Genomic DNA, 18774 nt, shown 5'->3' on the forward strand with positions numbered 1-18774 from the left:
TTACCTAACTTAACCGTATATGTAGCCTATCATGAAAACATATTTGAAACGCATGTAGAGAAATAACCTCCTCGCGAAAAATTTACATGTAAATAGCCGTAACTAGACGCGAGAAGATATGAAATATCCTCTAAAATTAGTGATGCACTGTGCCATATCTTGAGGTTATGACATTCTTACGCAATTTCCGTATATAACATTAAAATTAAGATACCGGTATCGTTTATTCAGTCTTTATTTTTGCGAGTTAACAACTGCTTTCGGCCACGTTATTTACGCATTTATTACGAAAACATGTTATCCTCTTTCATTTCGAATTTTCTTTAGAGAAAAGCAGTCGATGGGTATTACCGGTACTAATCAGCTCCAACATCGCCTTTGAATGTCAACGAGAGAGCTCGCAAATGCACAGAGTGAGAAAACTATACCGTACCGAAGTTGATCGATCGCATTTTGTTGCAAACGTTTCAGTTTTCTTATTCAAACAGCGTCACGTATCCTAACTTAACCGTACTATACGTATGATGAAAACACACTTCAAGCGCCGTTAGAGAAATTATACCTTTCTCGCTGTAAATTTTCATAATAGCCTTTCCGTAATTTAACCAGACGTGACAAAATACAAACTAACCTATGAAATCAATTAAGCACTCTGCCATATCTCGAGGTGTATCCCATTCTTACTTAATTGCAGTATTTAGCCTCAAAATTAAGCGGTCGTTTAGTCAGCCTTAATTTTAACGAGTTAACAACCGTTATTGGACATATTTACGCATTTATTACGAAAATATGTTCTCTTTTATTTCGAATTTTCTTTACGGAACAGCTGTCGACGGATATTACTAATCGACTCCGACATCGCCTTCGAATGTTGACGAGAGAAATCGCTAGTACACATAGCGAGGAAACGATGCCGAAGGTAAATCGATCGCATGCAATATCATCGCCGGGGTGCATAAATATCGGTAACGGAAAAATCGCAAGCGCTTAATCGCTCGTAATAACGGATGCGCCAGTGATAGGGCTCTCGCTGTTACCGAAGGACGATACACAGGTTAATATAGGAATTTTGTAGGAACAGAAAAATGTCGCAGCTATAACGGAGTTCTCGTTATATGCCGTACTCGCTATAGCGGACTTCTACTGTAATACCTTCTCCAACAGTTTCAACATACTGATTACCTTTCTGCTGAAAAGAAACACACTATTCAAGTGAAAGAAACTGCTGAAGCAGGGTCTTTTGTTTTAGCTCTGGGCGAGTGTTGGGGGAGCTATACGGAAAAGCGATAGCATGACCAGGTGACTCATTTGCCGAGAGCTATTGCTTCATGTTCAGCTGATGTGGTCTAATGCAGTAGCAGTTAAGCAGAAAGTCCCGCATCTTCACCGCAATATTTTAGTTTAACATCTTTGGTATTAATAGTGTGTTCACTGTGTTGGCTTTGAAATAGCATAGTTTCTGTATGAATAAAAAAGTTATTGTGTGTTTAATGAGTGATGTTATACAGTAGAAAAGTGTGTATTTATTGTGTTGTTCAGTCGAATACAGGTATCGGTCATCCTATGATCATGTCTCCATTCAGCTCTATTCCAGATAGCTTCTTTTAGTTAAGCAGTCATCATACCAGACAAAGTGGCCAAAAGGAGATTTTTGGCTTGATCTGGTCCAAGAACTTATCACTCATTCATGATATTCTCAGCAGATATTGCCAACACCATATGGATGAGTTCTTCTTTTATCAACTTTCTTCAGAGTCTATGCTTTACAGCCATAAGTAGCTATAGGAAAAACAAAGGGACTGATTAATCAGCACTTGGTTTTCTCACTGATGTTTTTGCCATTGCAGATATTTTTCAAGCTTATCATTATGTTCCTTTCAAGCAGGGGCAGTGTGTGGTACTGTTGCAGTGTTGCACAACTCCCAATAATTTTACACTTCATTTGTCATCTTTTCTTCTAATGTTTTAGATTAATATCCCTAATATATATTCTAAAACATGTTAAAATCAACCATCTTTATTCATTCGCTGTACTAATGCTTCATAACGGATCAGTGAACGCTGTTAGCTTCAAATCAAACTCAGGGGGTTTGGTTTCCTACGGCAACTCCCTAGCAGACAGCGTGGCACAATGTACCTCAGCAGGGATGAGCCTAAGCCTGTATAGCATCAGGTAGCATGCTTGTCAGTATCTGTCTCAAGGAGTTGCATGAGACTAGCAAGTCCCCTATCGAGAAACAGTTCCAAATGTCTCCGTTAGATTGCGCCACTCTCTGGAGATTACTTCATTCCTCTCCTCTTGCAAAGGTAATTTCATTCCCTTTTTTTTTCTTTTTAATTTACAATTTTTGCTTGATGTTGCACTGATGCAGATAGGTCTTAGGGTGATGATGGGATGGGAAAGGGCTAGGAGTGGGAAGGAAGCGACCGTGGCTTTAATTAAGGCATAGCCATAGCATTTGTCTGTATGAAAAAACCACGGAAAACTATTTTCAGGGCTTCTGACAGTTGTGTTCGAACCCACTATCTCCCGAATGCAAGCTCACAACTATGCGACCGTAACCGCACGGCCAACTTGCTCGGTAATTTCTTATCCTCGCCATATCAAATCACCCACAAAATTATCAACATCTGTCCGACTCGTTGGCTGAATGGTCAGCGTACTGGCCTTTGGTTCAGAGGGTCCCGAGTTCGATTCCCGGCTGGGTCAGGGATATTAACTTTCATTGGTTAATTCCAGTGGCCTGGGTGCTGGGCATTTGTGCTGTCCCCAACATCCCTGCAACTTACACACCACACACAACACTATATTCCACCACAATAACATGCAGTTACCTACACATGGCAGATGCCGCCCACCCTCATCAGAGGGTCTGCCTGACAAGGGCTGCACTTGGCTAGAAATAGCCACGTGAAATTATATTATATGAACATCTTGCTTCAATGAAAAACAGGAGGGCAAATTTTCAATTCAAGTGAGGCAAGAGTAACTGTGCCAGGCTGAGTGACTCAGACGGTTGAGGCACTGGCCTTCCGGTGGTACTGAAGGTGCTTAAATACGTCAGCCTCATGTCAGTAGATTTACTGGCATGTAAAAGACATGTGGGACTAAATTCCTTTACCTCGGTGTCTCTGAAAACCGTAAAAATGTAGTTAGTCGGACGTAAAGCCAATAACATTATTATTAAGAGGAACTGTACTTAATAGTGTACAATTAACCTCTTATTTCCTGTATTGTAATTGCCAGATATATTTCAATTTTAGTAGGAATGTAGTTCATTGCTTAACGATAATAGTTTCTTCTTATTTCTGTAAGCTTCTCATATAAAAATGTGACACTGAAAACTTTGGTGCAACACCCAGCTTTTGGTACCACCAGCCACCACTGCTTTCAAGTGCCAACCATTGCTTGATTTCAGGGCTACAGTCACAGTGATTAATTTTTGGACTAAGAAAACTGAAATCCTAAACTATCTCTATTTTTTCATTGTTAATTTTAATATTAACATCTATGTTGTCTGCTGTCAAATAATCTTCACTTTCGCCTTCCTGATCAGTATTCAACTGTCTCTCAGTATGACATTCTTGACTTCGTGATTGGTGTAGAGCAATTTGATTAGTTTGAGTAGGCATCCTGTTGTTTCCATTTCTTTCAGGCAGTACCATAGCTTGTCATGTTCAGTGTTAAAAGAAATTAAATGTGAACCAGGGAATTTGCATAAAGGAGAGTTGAGGACAAATAAATGTTACATCTTCACATAATGCTACTATAATACATGAAGTGTTTCTGTGTACATTCCTATTCTTTCAGCTTTGTTTCTTTCCAGAGAACTTGTTGCTCAATTTTAACAAGCTGACTTTCTCCACTCCTCATAATAATGTTATATTGCTGTACTTACAATAATTAATCCTGTGTTCATTTATAGTTTCAGAAAGCCTGCAGCCTTGAGGATGTTGAGATTGATAGTTTCATCATGCAGGCTGTTACAGTTTTGTCTTTGGAGCCAGAAAAAATGGATGCAGGAAGGAGACTAAAAGTCAACTCCACAAATGAACGAATGATAAATTTGTCAACTCTCTTTGGATATGGAATTAACATGATCCTCTTTCTTATGTCTGTTCTCGGATTTCCTCTTGAAAAGGTAATGTTGAAATTGTTTATAATTTGGGGGCTTATTTTGAGAAATTGGACTGGTAATTAGAGGCAAGACAATTAGGCACAAAACCACCATATTTTCTGAGCAACATCCCGATTAAAATATGGAAAGAACATTTTAGCAGTGTCTTGCAGGCAAAAGAAATATAACTACACTAGAAGGACTAAATAAAGACAAGTATCCTACAATTCATTTCAGTCTTTTTATGGTAGAAGTAGAACAGGTATAAATACAATGAAGAAAGGGCTTGTGGTCCAGATGGAATATACTACAAAATCTTAAGACACAGCAACACGCCTCAAAGAAATATGGGCAGATCTATGTAATGAATGGATAAAGCAAGAAAAAAATACCACATAACTGGAGACTTTCTACTCTCAAAGTTCTGTACAAAGGGAAAGCAGATATTAGAGATCAAAATGCATACTGTGAAATAGCTCTGGAATGTATAGCCCTAAAAATATTGACAAGCCTTGTAACAACACATCTGTACAGCTTGGTTGAAGGGTCAATACCAGAAGAGCAATTTGGATTGATAAAGAACAAATTCTGTAAAATGTTTACAAGGGTATAAATAAGTTGCGTTAAAATTCCACAGAGGTAAACTACATGTTGTCTTCATAGACTACACTAAGGCCTTCGACCTCTTAAATAGAAATATAACAATTGATTAACTGGAAACAGTTATTGGGAAAAATTACATCATGAACAAAAATTTCATACAAATGGATGACAATGATGACACATCAGATCCAATATAACAAATGGACTATTACAAGGTGATCACCTTAGTCCCCTCCTGTTTAAATAGTAACTGCAAATAACTAAGAGCACTGCAACAGAAAAGGTCAAATTGTTGACATATGTGGACGACATGGTGCTAATATTGACTGAGTTAACAAATATTCAGGAGGCTTTCAACAAACTTACAGTATGGGCAACCGAGAACGAACTTCAATGAACTGAAAAATGTCAATGACTTTCAGGAAAGGTGACAAACTGGCAGCTAACGATGTACTAATTTATAATGTAGAAACACTGTCGATCATCACACATTATGAAAACCTAGGTATCACATTACAGACACATGGAAATGTATATGGTATCCATGTTTGGGAGAGAGTTATAGCTGCTTTAACAATTATGAGCAATATATCAAAGTTACAGAAGTTGTCATTAAATACTGTGTTGAAAATTAAATTAAAAATTACCCGAATAGTGATGTGGTTGATGTTAATCTGGGAACAACCAAAAAGAGAAGAACCTCAAGGAAATCAAAACTTTACAAGCAAGAATTCCTGAAATAGATTTTGTGTTTTTCAAAGTATACACCCTCACGCCGGGCATATGTACTCACCAGAGAATCCTTCAACATTGAGGATTTGAGATATGAACTATTACTGCCATCAATAGAAGTATACCAGAGTCTACTCTGAGAAACGGGAGGAAATATTTCCTGAGTTTTATGCTACAGATGCTATGATCAACAGAGAATGGATAAAAGCTAATTATGAATTGAGACACATCATGACGTGCTTTGCGGTCCATGGTTTTTATCACCGGATCTGCACGAGACATATCTACCATCAACTGGATGAACTATGCATATACAAACTTTGTGGTAAACCATGTGACAGATCACACAATGACATATAAATGCAGAGAAATGTCTCGGATGCAATTCTGTGAAAATGTTTAAGAATTTAAGATTCTTTACTCTGACAGCAGCCCATTGGCCATACCCTCTCTTTCTGGGGCTCTACTTCTTTGTCCCTTTGTGTACCTTTCAGTTAGTTTTTGCTCCATGCAGTGAAAGTGACACGCCGTTCGTTCTGTTTGACCTTCAGTAAAAGCGCGGTAAGAGCGCTATGCTATCTCACAGACATGGTACTGATTACAGGACTACTGTTTGTGAGTTGTAGTAATCAATATTTTGCATTTATTGTGAATATTATGGTTTAATATAATATTTTTATTGCTGACAATGCTTTGTGATTAATCAGAAAAATAAGGAGCCACGACCAGATCCATCTCAAAAATCAGAACAGGCTGATAATGTGGAAACACAAACTGGTTATTCACAATGAGTCTGAGAGAAAATCAATGAAACTTCAGAGTTAATTTGGAAGAAATCATTAATGAAATGTTGAATGACAGTGATGTTGATCCAGATTATGAGATAGAAAGTGATGATGAAACGGATTCAGAACAGGAAGCGTTGGATGGAAGAGATGGCATTAAAACAGGTGAAGATGATCTAACAAACATGAATTTTGGACATCAAAATGTGAATTTGTGCTTTGAGTTTTCCTGTAATGTTGACATGATATGGGATTTTGGGCTTATGCCATGTCAAGGAAACAAGGTGAAACTCTTTACGTTTTGCAGAGGACTTTGCTTCGCTTCTTCATGAGGAAATCAACCACAATGAGGGTTTGAATTTAAGAATGTTTCATGGTTGGAGCTGTAGTGGCACATGGCTCACTGTAAGCTGGCACAGTGCTCCAAGCGGAGCTGACAACATTAAGCTCCAATCAAGACGTTCTATCACACCATGTGTGCATGAGAAGTGTCAGAGAGGACATCAGACAAATCAGGGATGAATGTACCGGGCAAGTTGGCCGTGCAGCTATGAGCCTTCATCCGGGAGATTGTGGGTTCGAGCCCCACTGTCGGGAGCCCTGAAGATGGTTTCCTGTAGTTTCCTATTTTCACACCAGGAAAATGCTGGGGCTGTACCTTAATTAAGGCCATGGCTGCTTCCTTCCCACTCTTAGGCCTTTGCTATCCTGTCGTCACCACAAAACCTATCTGTGTCAGTGCAACGTAGAACAAATTGAAAAACAAAAGGGACGAATGTGGTAAAAGAAATAAAAAAATAAAGTGCAACGAAAAACTCACAGGATAGAAGATACAGTAGAGCTGAAGAATGGAAAGAAAGTGTGTAGAAAAACCAGAGGATAATGAGTGTGAGTCATTTGGGGGTTGGGGGCATAAAAGTTGTACACATGTTATGAAAGTATGACATTAACACACAACACATAGCTTGGAATGAACCAAACGAACACATGAATTTGGAAAACACTGAAATTAAATAACAGTATAGAAAGGACAAGGAAAAAATGAAATGGTGTATGGTTTTTAGTGCCGGGAGTGTCCAAGGACAAGTTTGGCTTGCAGATGCAGGTCTTTCGATTTGACACCCGTAGGCGACCTGCGTGTCGTGATGAGTATGAGTCCATTGGGACTCCCAGCAAGGAACACCAAAGAAATATCAGTCTCAACCAGCCAGGCAAGCCAGCAATAACTGAGCATGCCCTATCTTCGGGTCATGATGTCATGTTCCAAGATGTTTGAGCTCTTACGCGCACTAAATACTATAGGTCTAGGACTATTCGGGAAGCTGTGGAAATACGTAAAATTCCTAACAATTTCAACGGGGACATCGGCTATCAATTAAGTAATGTGTGGTTGCCAGCCATTAAGGATTTGCCCAGGTAGTTCTGTTCACCAGTTATGCACCTCCCCTCCTCCCCTGTCTCTCACACCATCTCACATTATCATCATCCTCTGGTTTTCTCCACATACATTCTTTCCATTCTTCAGCTCTGTTCTATTCTATCCTGGTGTCTTTTGTTGCATTTTATTTTATTAGTTTCTATTTATTTCTTCTACCACTTTTGTCCCTGATTCGTTTGATCACGGTGTGATAGAATTTATTAATTGGAGCTTAATGTTGTCGTCAGCTCCCGCTTGGAGCACTGTGCCAGCATACAGTGAGCCACCTGGTGACGAACGAGCGTACCAATAAACCTCCAACGGTGAAGCGCTCTTAAATTCAAACCCTCATTATTGTGGACGACTTCCTCATGAACACTCAAGATTTTCTTCTGAAGATGCGGAGCAAAGTTCCCTGCAAAATGTTTTCTAGACACGGCTTAAGCCCATATCATATCTACAAGTACGGACTGTGAAAGCATCAGTGTTAATATTCCTGTAATGTTGTTTCTTTTTTTTCTGACTTTAGGTTCTTTTTCAAAGACTAACATAACAGAGAAGTAATCATTACAAGTTTTGTTTCTAGATTTTTGAGAAAAATATGAAGGTACAGTACACTTTTTTGGAGCCTCATTTTAGTATTTTGGTATTTTCTTGGGTATTTGTAATTTTTTCTCCTAAGTTTTGCTGTGACGTTTGAAAACATCTTTCAAGTAATTAAATTCAACAAAAAATAAATAAGTATGAAAATATTGTATAATTTAATTGGAAATTTCTGGAGTCTGGGAATATAAGAGATATTTGAATGAACCTTGTACTAATTGCACTGCTCCATTGATATATGAGGCATGTTCCTTAAGTAAGTACCGTTTTGAAATAAATGAAAAACAAACATATTTTTTAACAATTATATTTTTATATGAAAGCCTGTACATTACTCTACTTTTCAACATAATTCTCACCAATATTGAGACACTTGTCATATCATACAATGAGCTTTTGCATACCATCCTCATAGAAGTTGGCCGCCTGATTTGTCAGCCACTGCAACACAGCCATCTTGACACCATCATCGTCGTTATGGCGTTTGCTGGCCATATGTTTCTTCAAATGCAGGAACAAGTGGTAATCACTGGGCGCAAGATCGGGACTGTATGGAGGGTGATTGAGTTGTTCCCAGCGAAATGATGTGATGAGGTCTTGGGTTCGATGAGCTGCATGTGGGCGTGCATTGTCGTGAAGCAAAACGACGCCCTTACTGAGCATTCCATGCCTTTTGTTCTGAATTGAACAGCGCAATTTAAGGTCTCACAATATGTTGCTGAATTGATTGTCTCACCACAGGGCAAAAAGTCCACCAGTAACACCCCTTTTCCATCCCAAAACACGGTACACATGATTTTCCGGGCTGACATTATTTGCTTAAACTTCACTTTCTTGGGTGAAGTTGAATGTCCCCATTCCATAGACTGCTGTTTTGATTCAGGTGTAATGTAGGCCATCCAGGTTTCATCCCCCATTACAATTTGACTCAAGAAATCATCACCTTACTCGTGGTAACGCTCCAGGAAAGTTAAGACACTGCCCAAACGTTTGCTTTTGTGCTCCTCCGTCAACATTTTCGGTACGCAGTGTTAGTATACCTTGGGTAATTTAATCGTTCACTCACAGTTTCGTAAAGAACACGTCAAGAAACTTGAGGAGACACGTCAGATAACGACATAATCGTAAAGCGTATGTTTTCTCTCACTGCTCGGTCAACTGCCTGCACCAAATCTTCACTAATGACTGAAGGTCGCCTACTCTGTTCTTCATCATGCACATCTTTGCAGCCACCTTTAAATGTTCGAACCCATTTCCTAACCATTCCATCGCTCATAATGTTTGGTCTGTAAACTGCACAGATCTCATGATGAATATCGATAGCTTTCAAACTTTTTGCACTCAGAAAACGAATAACAGACCGGACTTCACAGTCGGCAAGACTCTCGATCGGGGAGGCCATTTCAAATGCTTGCCAACAAACGTACACAAGGGTGACTATTGCCATAATGGCGTCTCAGTCTTGCCAATAGATGCAGGTACACAGCGCGCATGCATGGAATGCGACCGCAGCACTGCATCGGCGGAATATCAAAACGGTACTTACTTAAAAAAAACATGCCTCGTAAGTGTACTTTATCAAAAAGACAAGTTGCATATATTATGAATTTTTTATTATATTCACCTGGTTAAGAGACAAAAACTGGTAGAAAATATATCAGTAGTATTTCAAAAGCTATTTATATCATTAAGTGAGGCTGTGAAAATAAAGATCAGGAAAATAACTTTCTTAGAAAATAGAGGAATAGGTGTTTTGCAATTGAGTATTTTTCAAAAACCAATAACTGCATTAAAATTAGTTTTGAGATTTAGGTTTTTGTTTACACCAGGTTGGTATGAGTTCTTTTCAATGGCATTTCTGCATTTCACATGTTCAGTCTGACATCTGAAACACAGAAAATTAATGCAGTTTTTGGCTTTTGAAAAACCATTCCTCAGGTTTTCAAAGAAAGAACTACCAGAGTGGATAAAAGGATAGGTCAATTTTCAGTTTAATGCATTGATAACTGCTACATGAATTTACATAGTTCATTAGTGATGTATGAATTACCTCCTTTTCCTTCTTCAAGTGCCATATCCACCCCCCCACCCCCACCCCCACCCCCAGACTTTGGTAATTACCCTGGAGAAAGCACCCTTTTCTTTAGCTAGCTTGAAGAGTTGTTTGATGCTGTTGATGCACGTCCAGTCTTTGATGTTCTGGAGCCATGACATCAGTGGTCTACCGGCTCCTTGCTTGTCATATATCTTGCCTTGTAATATCAGGTGTAGAAGCCCGTGCTTTCTACTTCATGGCTTAAATAAGCTCTTTTCATGGCTTTGATGGATGTTTGTCAGCTCATGCCCAACTCTAGCTCTCCTTAATACTTCATTATTTGTTACAATATCTGTCCAGGGTATCCTGAGCATTCTCCTATGTAATCTCTAATCTGTTCGTTGAGGAAGCTTTGACAGTCCAGGTATCTACTCCGTGAAGCAGTGTTGATGACATGTAAAATTTCAACAGCTTTTGCCTGAGTTTGAAGTTTAGATTAACATTTTAAAACAGATGGAAAGATGACCTGGAAACCTCAATACAGCATCTGATCTCTTTTTTAGGGTCCAGATTGTCTGTTACAGTACTTCCATGATAAGTGAACTGACTTGCTCGTTCAGTGCTGTAATTATTTAATGAAATGAAGGTACCTTCATGGTTGTTTTTGCTAAATACTCGGTTTTTGTGGTCGTGATGTTTAGACCATATCTTAGTCAAATCAAATCAAAATCACTATTTGCCTTGGTGGCAAATGGTACACAAAAATGCATTATTATCAAGCACTAAATTTTACATTAACAAGAGAAAGACATTTTCCTAAAATACAGTACTATACAATTTACTCTAACAATTTTTCTATTAAACACACAGCTCATCCTTAATAAATTTACAAAATTCTACCCATATTTTCTTATGTACTTACAAACATAATCAACTCATATACAGAATGTGGAATTACTTCAAGTAATACTATACAACTGCTATAAGATTAAAATTTACGTTGCATTTCTTTTAAAACCCATTTTGGTACTCAAGCATAACAACCTGATGCATCTTAACCAGAGCACCTTTTCCCACTGCTTTTCAGAGTTCCTGAATGGTCTTCACAGCTCACAGCTACCATAGCAGTCCAGGGCCCTCAAAGTCCCCACTGAGATGAATTCTACTGAGCAGTTCTTGAAGATCTTCAAGGGTGTCATGTTTAATTAGGGTGTCATTTGCATATCTAATATTGTTTATGACTCCATTTACTTTCACACCTAGCTCAGTATCATGCAAGGCTTCTTTGAATGTGTGATTGACATAGAGGTTGAATAGGAACGGTGAACGTATGCAACATTGGCGTACTCCTCTTTTGATACTTACCTCTGAAGTTCTTGTTCATCCAATCTTGACTGCGGCTGGCTGGTTCCAATAAAGATTTTGTATGATTCAGATACCTTTTACATCTTAACCATTTCTGCTAGAGAATTTTGATTAGTTTTTAATGTTTTTCTGTATCAAATGCCTTCTCATAGTCAATGAAACATGCAAATACATCTTTACATTGTTCTTGGCATCTTTGAAGGAGAACATTAACACTGAACATTGCCTCTCGGGTACCAAAGCCTTTTCTGAATCCAATTTGGTTGTCATCCACATCCATTTTGCACTTTGATCTTAAGTGCGGATGTATAATACACACAAATATCTTCAGCATGTGGCTCATTAGACTTATAAGACGGTAATCATTAGATTTCCTTGGGTGCAATTTCTTTGGTATGGAAAGAATGTTGACTGTAGCCAGTCATATGGGATTTCCCTGTATTGTATATTGTGTTAAAGAGCTTGGTGATCTGATGAGTATTGTCTTTTGTTATCAGTTTTAAAACTTCAGCTGGGATATGATCAGGCCCTAGTGCTTTATTATTAGGACTGACTTAGAGCATGCTGCAGTTTGTCCTTCATTATTTCTGAGCCATCAGCAGTATTGAATTTCATATTCTCAACTCTATCACTCCCATACTGTTTATTTACAAATTAACGGGCAAGTTGGCCATACTGTTAAGGACACGCAGCTGTATGCTTGCATCCAGGAGATAGTGGGTTTGAAGCCCACTGCCTGCAGCCTTGAAAATGGTTTTCTGTGGTTTCCCATTTTCACACCAGGCACATGCTGCACTGTACCTTAAGACCACGGCCACTTCCTTCCCACTCCTAGGCCTTTCCTATCCCATCGTCGCCATAAGACCTATCTATGTTGGTGTGATATAAAGCAAATTGTAAAAAGATTTACAAATTTCTCCCAAGTGTGTGCAATTTTCTGCTCATCCAAAATGGGTCTGTTGGCACTGTCAAGAAGAGTTGCTTGATGTTGGTTTCTTGTATAACGTTGCTGTATCCTTGACCTTCTGCAGTTAAAGTTATTATGTTTTTTACTTAGTCAGTTCTTTGCACATTTCTGCCATCCATTTTTCTCCTAATTTTTGTCATCATTTCTCCTTGTCCAGCTCCTGCCAGGTCGGGGTGTTGATGGCACTTCTCCACTGTTGCCTCTCCTTTCACCACTCCTCTTCAGTAATTGTATACCATTCCAGTCTTTTTCTTATACTGATCTTGACAGAGTCCATCCATCTTGCTCTGGGCCTCCTTCTTGCCCTCTTTCCCTCTCTCTTAGCCTCTAACACTTGTTTTAGTATCCTTCCCTCCTCCATTCTCATAACATGTCCAAATCCTCTCTATTTATTCTTCTCCATCCTATACTCAATGTTTATACTTCTATTTCTTTTCTAATCTCAACATTTCTTATTCTGTCTCCTCTTGTCTTCCTTACCATACTCTTCAGGAATTTCATCTCACTGGCCTGAATTTAACTCTAATTTCTTACTGTCAATGTCTGATGCATACGTTAATATAGGGGTAAAGTACATCTTGTGCATTATCTCCTTACATTTCATAGGAACTTCTCTGTTCCTCACCAGGTTCCTTACATTCTGGCAGAACGTATTTCCCACTTGTACCCTTCTGCTTATCTCCTTATCCAACCTTGCATCTTGCATTATTTCAATTTCCAAAGCATTCAAGAGCCTCAAGGTTTTGCCCCCTGATACTAACGATTCCTTTGCTTTCTCTTTCTCCTCTTGTGCTCACCACTGTTTTTCTCTTCTCCACACTGATTTTCATTCCATATTTCTGATGATGTTGTTTAAACCCTCTAGTTGGATTTGCACTCCTGTATTCTTGACTCTCCAGATCACTGTGTGATCCATAAACAACAATATTTTCATATACTCTTTATATGTTGCCTTTGTTTGCTTTAGAATTTCATCCATAATATAATGGTTACGGATGAAATACAAGTGGAGACAGTACACTTCCCTGTCTTACTCCATTTTGATTTCTAAACCGATCTGTTCTCCCCTCTGGAGTCTGGATACAACTGGAACAGTTTTTATACATTGCTTTCACTAATTCCCTTGATTGCTTTCCACATTCTTTTCTTTCCAGGGTTTCCCACACCTTTTTCTAATAATATTAATAACTGGGAGTGAAATTTCTAGATCCTAATGAGTGGGTAGGAGATAGCGATCTGCGCTCAGATGGCCTTCCTTTAAACCGCAGTGGTACGTATAAGTTAGGAAATTTGTTTGGAAGGGTAATAGGGAGGTACATTCAGGGAAACGGGATGGCCTAGGGAGCGGTGATAAGGGAACAGGGAACTGGAAATCAAGTAGGGATGACATAAAATTGTTAGTGTTGAACTGTAGAAGTATTGTAAGGAAAGGAATAGAATTAAGTAATTTAATAGATATATATTTACCACATATTGTAATAGGAGTTGAATCATGGCTGAGAAATGATATAATGGATGCAGAAATTTTCTCACGGCACTGGAGTGTGTATCGTAGAGACAGGATAGGAAGGGTGGGAGGGGGAGTGTTCATTCTGGTGAAAGAAGAATTTGTAAGCTACGAAAAAGTTAAAGATGAGACACATGAAATTCTAGGTGTAAGGCTCATTTCTAAAGATAATAGGCAACTTGATATATTTGGAGTGTACAGATCGAGAAAGGGTAGCACTGATGCAGATTCGGAATTATTTGATAGGATAGTCAGCTATGTGGGAAACGACATGGAAAGAAATGTGATTGTAGCGGGAGATCTGAATTTGCCAGATGTCAACTGGGAATGAAATGCGAACGACAGGAAGCATGACCAACAAATGGCAAATAAATATGGGACGGACAGCTGATTCAGAAAGTGATGGAACCAACCAGAGGGAAAAATATCCTGGATGTCGTGCTGATAAAACCAGATGAGCTCTATAGGGAAACTGAAGTAATAGATGGTATTAGTGATCATGAAGCTGTTTTTGTGGTAGTTAAAAATAAATGTGATAGAAAGGAAGGTCTTAAAAGTAGGACTGTTAGGCAGTACCATATGGCTGATAAAGCAGGCATGAGGCAGTTTCTAAAAAGTAACTATGATCGGTGGAAAACGGTAAATAAAAATGTAAACAGACTCTGGGATGGGTTTAAAGAAATTGTTGAGAAATGTGAAAACAGGTTTGTACCATTAAGGGTGGTAAGGAATGGTAAAGACCCACCTTATTATAATAGAGAAATAAAGAGACTAAGAAGGAGGTGAAGACTGGAAAGAAATAGAGTTAGAAATGGCTGTGGAAGTAAGGAGAAATTGAAGGAACTTACTAGAAAATTGAATCTAGCAAAGAAGGCAGCTAAGGATAACATGATGGCAAGCATAATTGGCAGTCATACGAATTTTAGTGAAAAATGGAAGGGTATGTATAGGTATTTTAAGGCAGAAACAGGTTCCAAGAAGGACATTCCAGGAATAATTAATGAACAAGGGGAGTGTGTATGTGAGGATCTTCAAAAGGCAGAAGTATTCAGTTAGCAGTATGTAAAGATTGTTGGTTACAAGGATAATGTCCAGATAGAGGAGGAGACTAAGGCCAAAGAAGTAATAAAATTTACATATGATAACAGTGACATTTACAATAAGATACAAAAGTTAAAAACTAGAAAAGCGGCTGGAATTCATCAGATTTCTGGGGATATACTAAAGATAATGGGTTGGGATATAGTACCATATCTGAAGTACTTATTTGATTATTGTTTGGTCGGAGGAGCTATACCAGATGAATGGAGAGTTGCTATAGTAGCCCCTGTGTATAAAGGAAAGGGTGATAGACATAAAGCTGAAAATTACAGGCCAGTAAGTTTGACATGCATTGTATGTAAGCTTTGGGAAGGCATTCTTTCTGATTATATTAGACATGTTTGTGAAACTTGCCTTCTATAACTGGTTCGATAGAAGGCAATTCGGTTTTAGGAAAGGTTATTCCACTGAAGTTCAACTTGTAGGATTCCAGCAAGATATAGCAGATATCTTGGATTCTGGAGGTCAAATGGACTGTATCACGATTGACATGTCTAAAGCATTTGATAGGGTGGATCATGGGAGACTACTGGCAAAAATGAGTGCAATTGGACTAGACAAAAGAGTGACTGAATGGGTTGCTATATTTCTAGAAAACAGATCTCAGAGAATTAGAGTAGGTGAAGCTTTATCTGACCCTGTAATAATTAAGAGGGGAATTCCTCAAGGCAGTATTATCGGACCTTTATGTTTTCTTATATATATAAATGATATGAGTAAAGGAGTGGAATCGGAGGTAAGGCTTTTTGCGGATGATGTTATTCTCTATAGAGTGATAAATAAGTTAAAAGATTGTGAGCAACTGCAACGTGACCTCAAATGTTGTGAGATGGACAGCAGGCAATGGTATGTTGATAAACGGGGTTAAAAGTCAGGTTGTGAGTTTCACAAATAGGAAAAGTCCTCTCAGTTTTAATTACTGCGTTGATGGGGTGAAAGTTCCTTTTGGGGATCATTGTAAGTATCTAGGTGTTAATATAAGGAAAGATCTTCATTGGGGTAATCACATAAATGGGATTGTAAATAAAGGGTACAGATCTCTGCACATGGTTATGAGGGTGTTTAGGGGTTGTAGTAAGGATGTAAAGGAGAGGGCATATAAGTCTCTGGTAAGAACCCAACTAGAGTATGGTTCCAGTGTATGGGACCCTCACCAGGATTACCTGATTCAAGAACTGGAAAAAACCCAAAGAAAAGCAGCTCAATTTGTTCTGGGTGATTTCCGTCAAAAGAGTAGCGTTACAAAAATGTTGCAATGTTTGGGTTGGGAAGAATTGAGAGAAAGAAGAAGAGCTGCTCGACTCAGTGGTATGTTCCGAGCTGTCAGCGGAGAGATGGCGTGGAATGACATTAGTAGACGAATAAGTTTGAATGGCGTTTATAAAAGTAGGAAAGATTACAATATGAAGGTAAAGTTGGAATTCAAGAGGACAAACTGGGGCAAATATTCATTTATAGGAAGGGGAGTTAGGGACTGGAATAACTTACCAAGGGAGATGTTCAATAAATTTCCAATTTCTTTGAAATCATTTAGGAAAAGGCTAGGAAAGCAACAGATAGGGAATCTGCCACCTGGGCGACTGCCCTAAATGCAGATCAGTATTGATTGTATATTGTATTGTATTGTATATTTATTTACCCCAAATGATTGAGGTTGCCAAACTGACAAAGAATATCATACAAAATAAATTCAGTATACAGTAAAAAAACAATCATTCTATTGATAATGTAAGAAAACAATGAAGCAACAGATAAATTACTTTTATTAAGTGGATGGAGCATAGAGGTGATGTCTCAAGATTGTTATTTAGGCTTTCAATGTTTGGATGCCCCAGCTCATGACTGTCTCATTTCGTACACCAAAGCGTCGTAAGTAAGTGACCAGTAATGTAGGAATGGTGCCCCTTGCACCCAGCATGAGCCCTATGACCTCGCTGTCCTCAAGGTTGTACTTATTGAGGTAACATGGAATGGTTGGTGAATATATCCTCTTTTTTTCTTCATTGACTTCAACGGGCTGTTGTGCATCTGCATGTCGAGAATTAAACTTTTTTTGCTCCTGGGTTTGAAGGTGATCATGTTGATTCGTCTTGTCCCACAGTCAACTGCGAGGCCATGGGCCTCTTCACGTACTAGATACCATTTACTGTGTATCGTATCGGCCAAGGAAGACCGAATGTGATGGTGTCTGGTGTTCCATAGGCATTCGATGAATGGGCAAGATCCTAAGACGTATGCCAAAGTTTCAATCTCACCGCATCGTCTGCAGTGGTTACCGTCTTTGGATCTGCCTGGTATGGTGCGCACAGGAGCTATATTCGCTGTCATTTTGTGAGCATCTTTCCACTCGGTGCCTGTGAGTCCGTCCTGTTTTCTTATCCACTGGTTGGCTGGAGTAAACTCTTGATATAGGCATATGCCTTTGCCTTTCTGATTTAATAGGCACTATCTTGTATATCCCTGGTCTCTGAGAGATCTCCTGAGTTTCATGGTGTCCAACAAGCCGTCACATGTTTGCAATTTAGCAGCATTTTCGGTGACACATTCAATGTTAAGGATGGACATGCAATGAGCGGTTTCAACATAGACGTTTCTCATTGCTTCAATGTTCTTCTTGCCACCTTTGTGGAGGATGTTACAGCTATTGGCCTGTTGGAGAGCTGCTTGCCACCTTGTACAAAAAAGACCCAGACAATTAACTGCTTTGGCAGAATAGATCATTGCATCTGGAGTGTCAGCTGGAAGTGATAAAATCTCCTTGAGAGTACTCTTAATAATTTTGTCGGCATCATCTAAAAATCGTTGGGGAATTTTTTCCCATGGGGTAAAAAGGAACTAATATATCAATGTGGGACACAAGGATGAATTTAAGATGTTAAATTTTTGATCAGAATGTAGCCAAGGAGAAGTTGCCAGGGCATTTAGTTTCTCTTGCAGTAATATGATAGATTGCTTAGAATCTAGTACAATAGCAGCAGCGAAGTTAACTCCCAGGTATTTAATATATTCAGATCTGGAAATGCACCATATAATTGTTCCATTTGATATACATAGGTTCCCACTGGTAATTTTTCCTTTATTAATGTTGATTCCGTGGTTTCCCATTTTCACACTAGGCAAATGTTGGGGCTGTACCTTAATTAAGGCCGCGCTGCTTCCTTCCAACTCCTAGGCCTTTCCTATCCCATTGTTACCATAAGACCTATCCGTGTCGGTGCAAAGTAAAGCCACTAGCAAAAAAAATATATAATGTTGATTGTTTGCGTTTATTTTCAACCCTAATTCCTGAAATCTCTCAATTGCCAAGTTAGTGATTTCAAGAGCTGATTGCTTATTTTTTCCAATGATTACAGTATCATCAGTAAAGCTTAAAATTGTCAGTGGAGTTAACCCATCACCCATACTGTACCATATTCATTAGATACAGTGTTTTCACTGAGTTCTCTATATATGTGGTCAGTAGTGATATTGTATAAGTGACAATGGGGACCCTTGCATTACATCATGATGCAAAATAATAGTTTTTTTTTTTTTTTTTTTC

At 38.7% G+C, this 18774-nt stretch overlaps 1 protein-coding gene across 4 annotated transcripts in view; it reads left to right on the forward strand.

Annotated features, from left to right (window-relative positions):
* Nucleotides 1–18774, forward strand: part of LOC136880592 (constitutive coactivator of peroxisome proliferator-activated receptor gamma) — a 153958-nt gene that overhangs the window by 117298 nt on the left and 17886 nt on the right. For all 4 annotated transcript variants that reach the window (XM_067153311.2, XM_067153310.2, XM_067153313.2 and 1 more), the window contains exon 6: nt 3927–4142. In XM_067153311.2, the coding sequence (XP_067009412.2) occupies nt 3927–4142 (216 nt within the window). The remainder of the gene's footprint in view (nt 1–3926; nt 4143–18774) is intronic.

The sequence above is a fragment of the Anabrus simplex genome, chromosome 1 (genome assembly GCF_040414725.1).
Source record: "Anabrus simplex isolate iqAnaSimp1 chromosome 1, ASM4041472v1, whole genome shotgun sequence".
Lineage (NCBI taxonomy): Eukaryota > Metazoa > Arthropoda > Insecta > Orthoptera > Tettigoniidae > Anabrus > Anabrus simplex.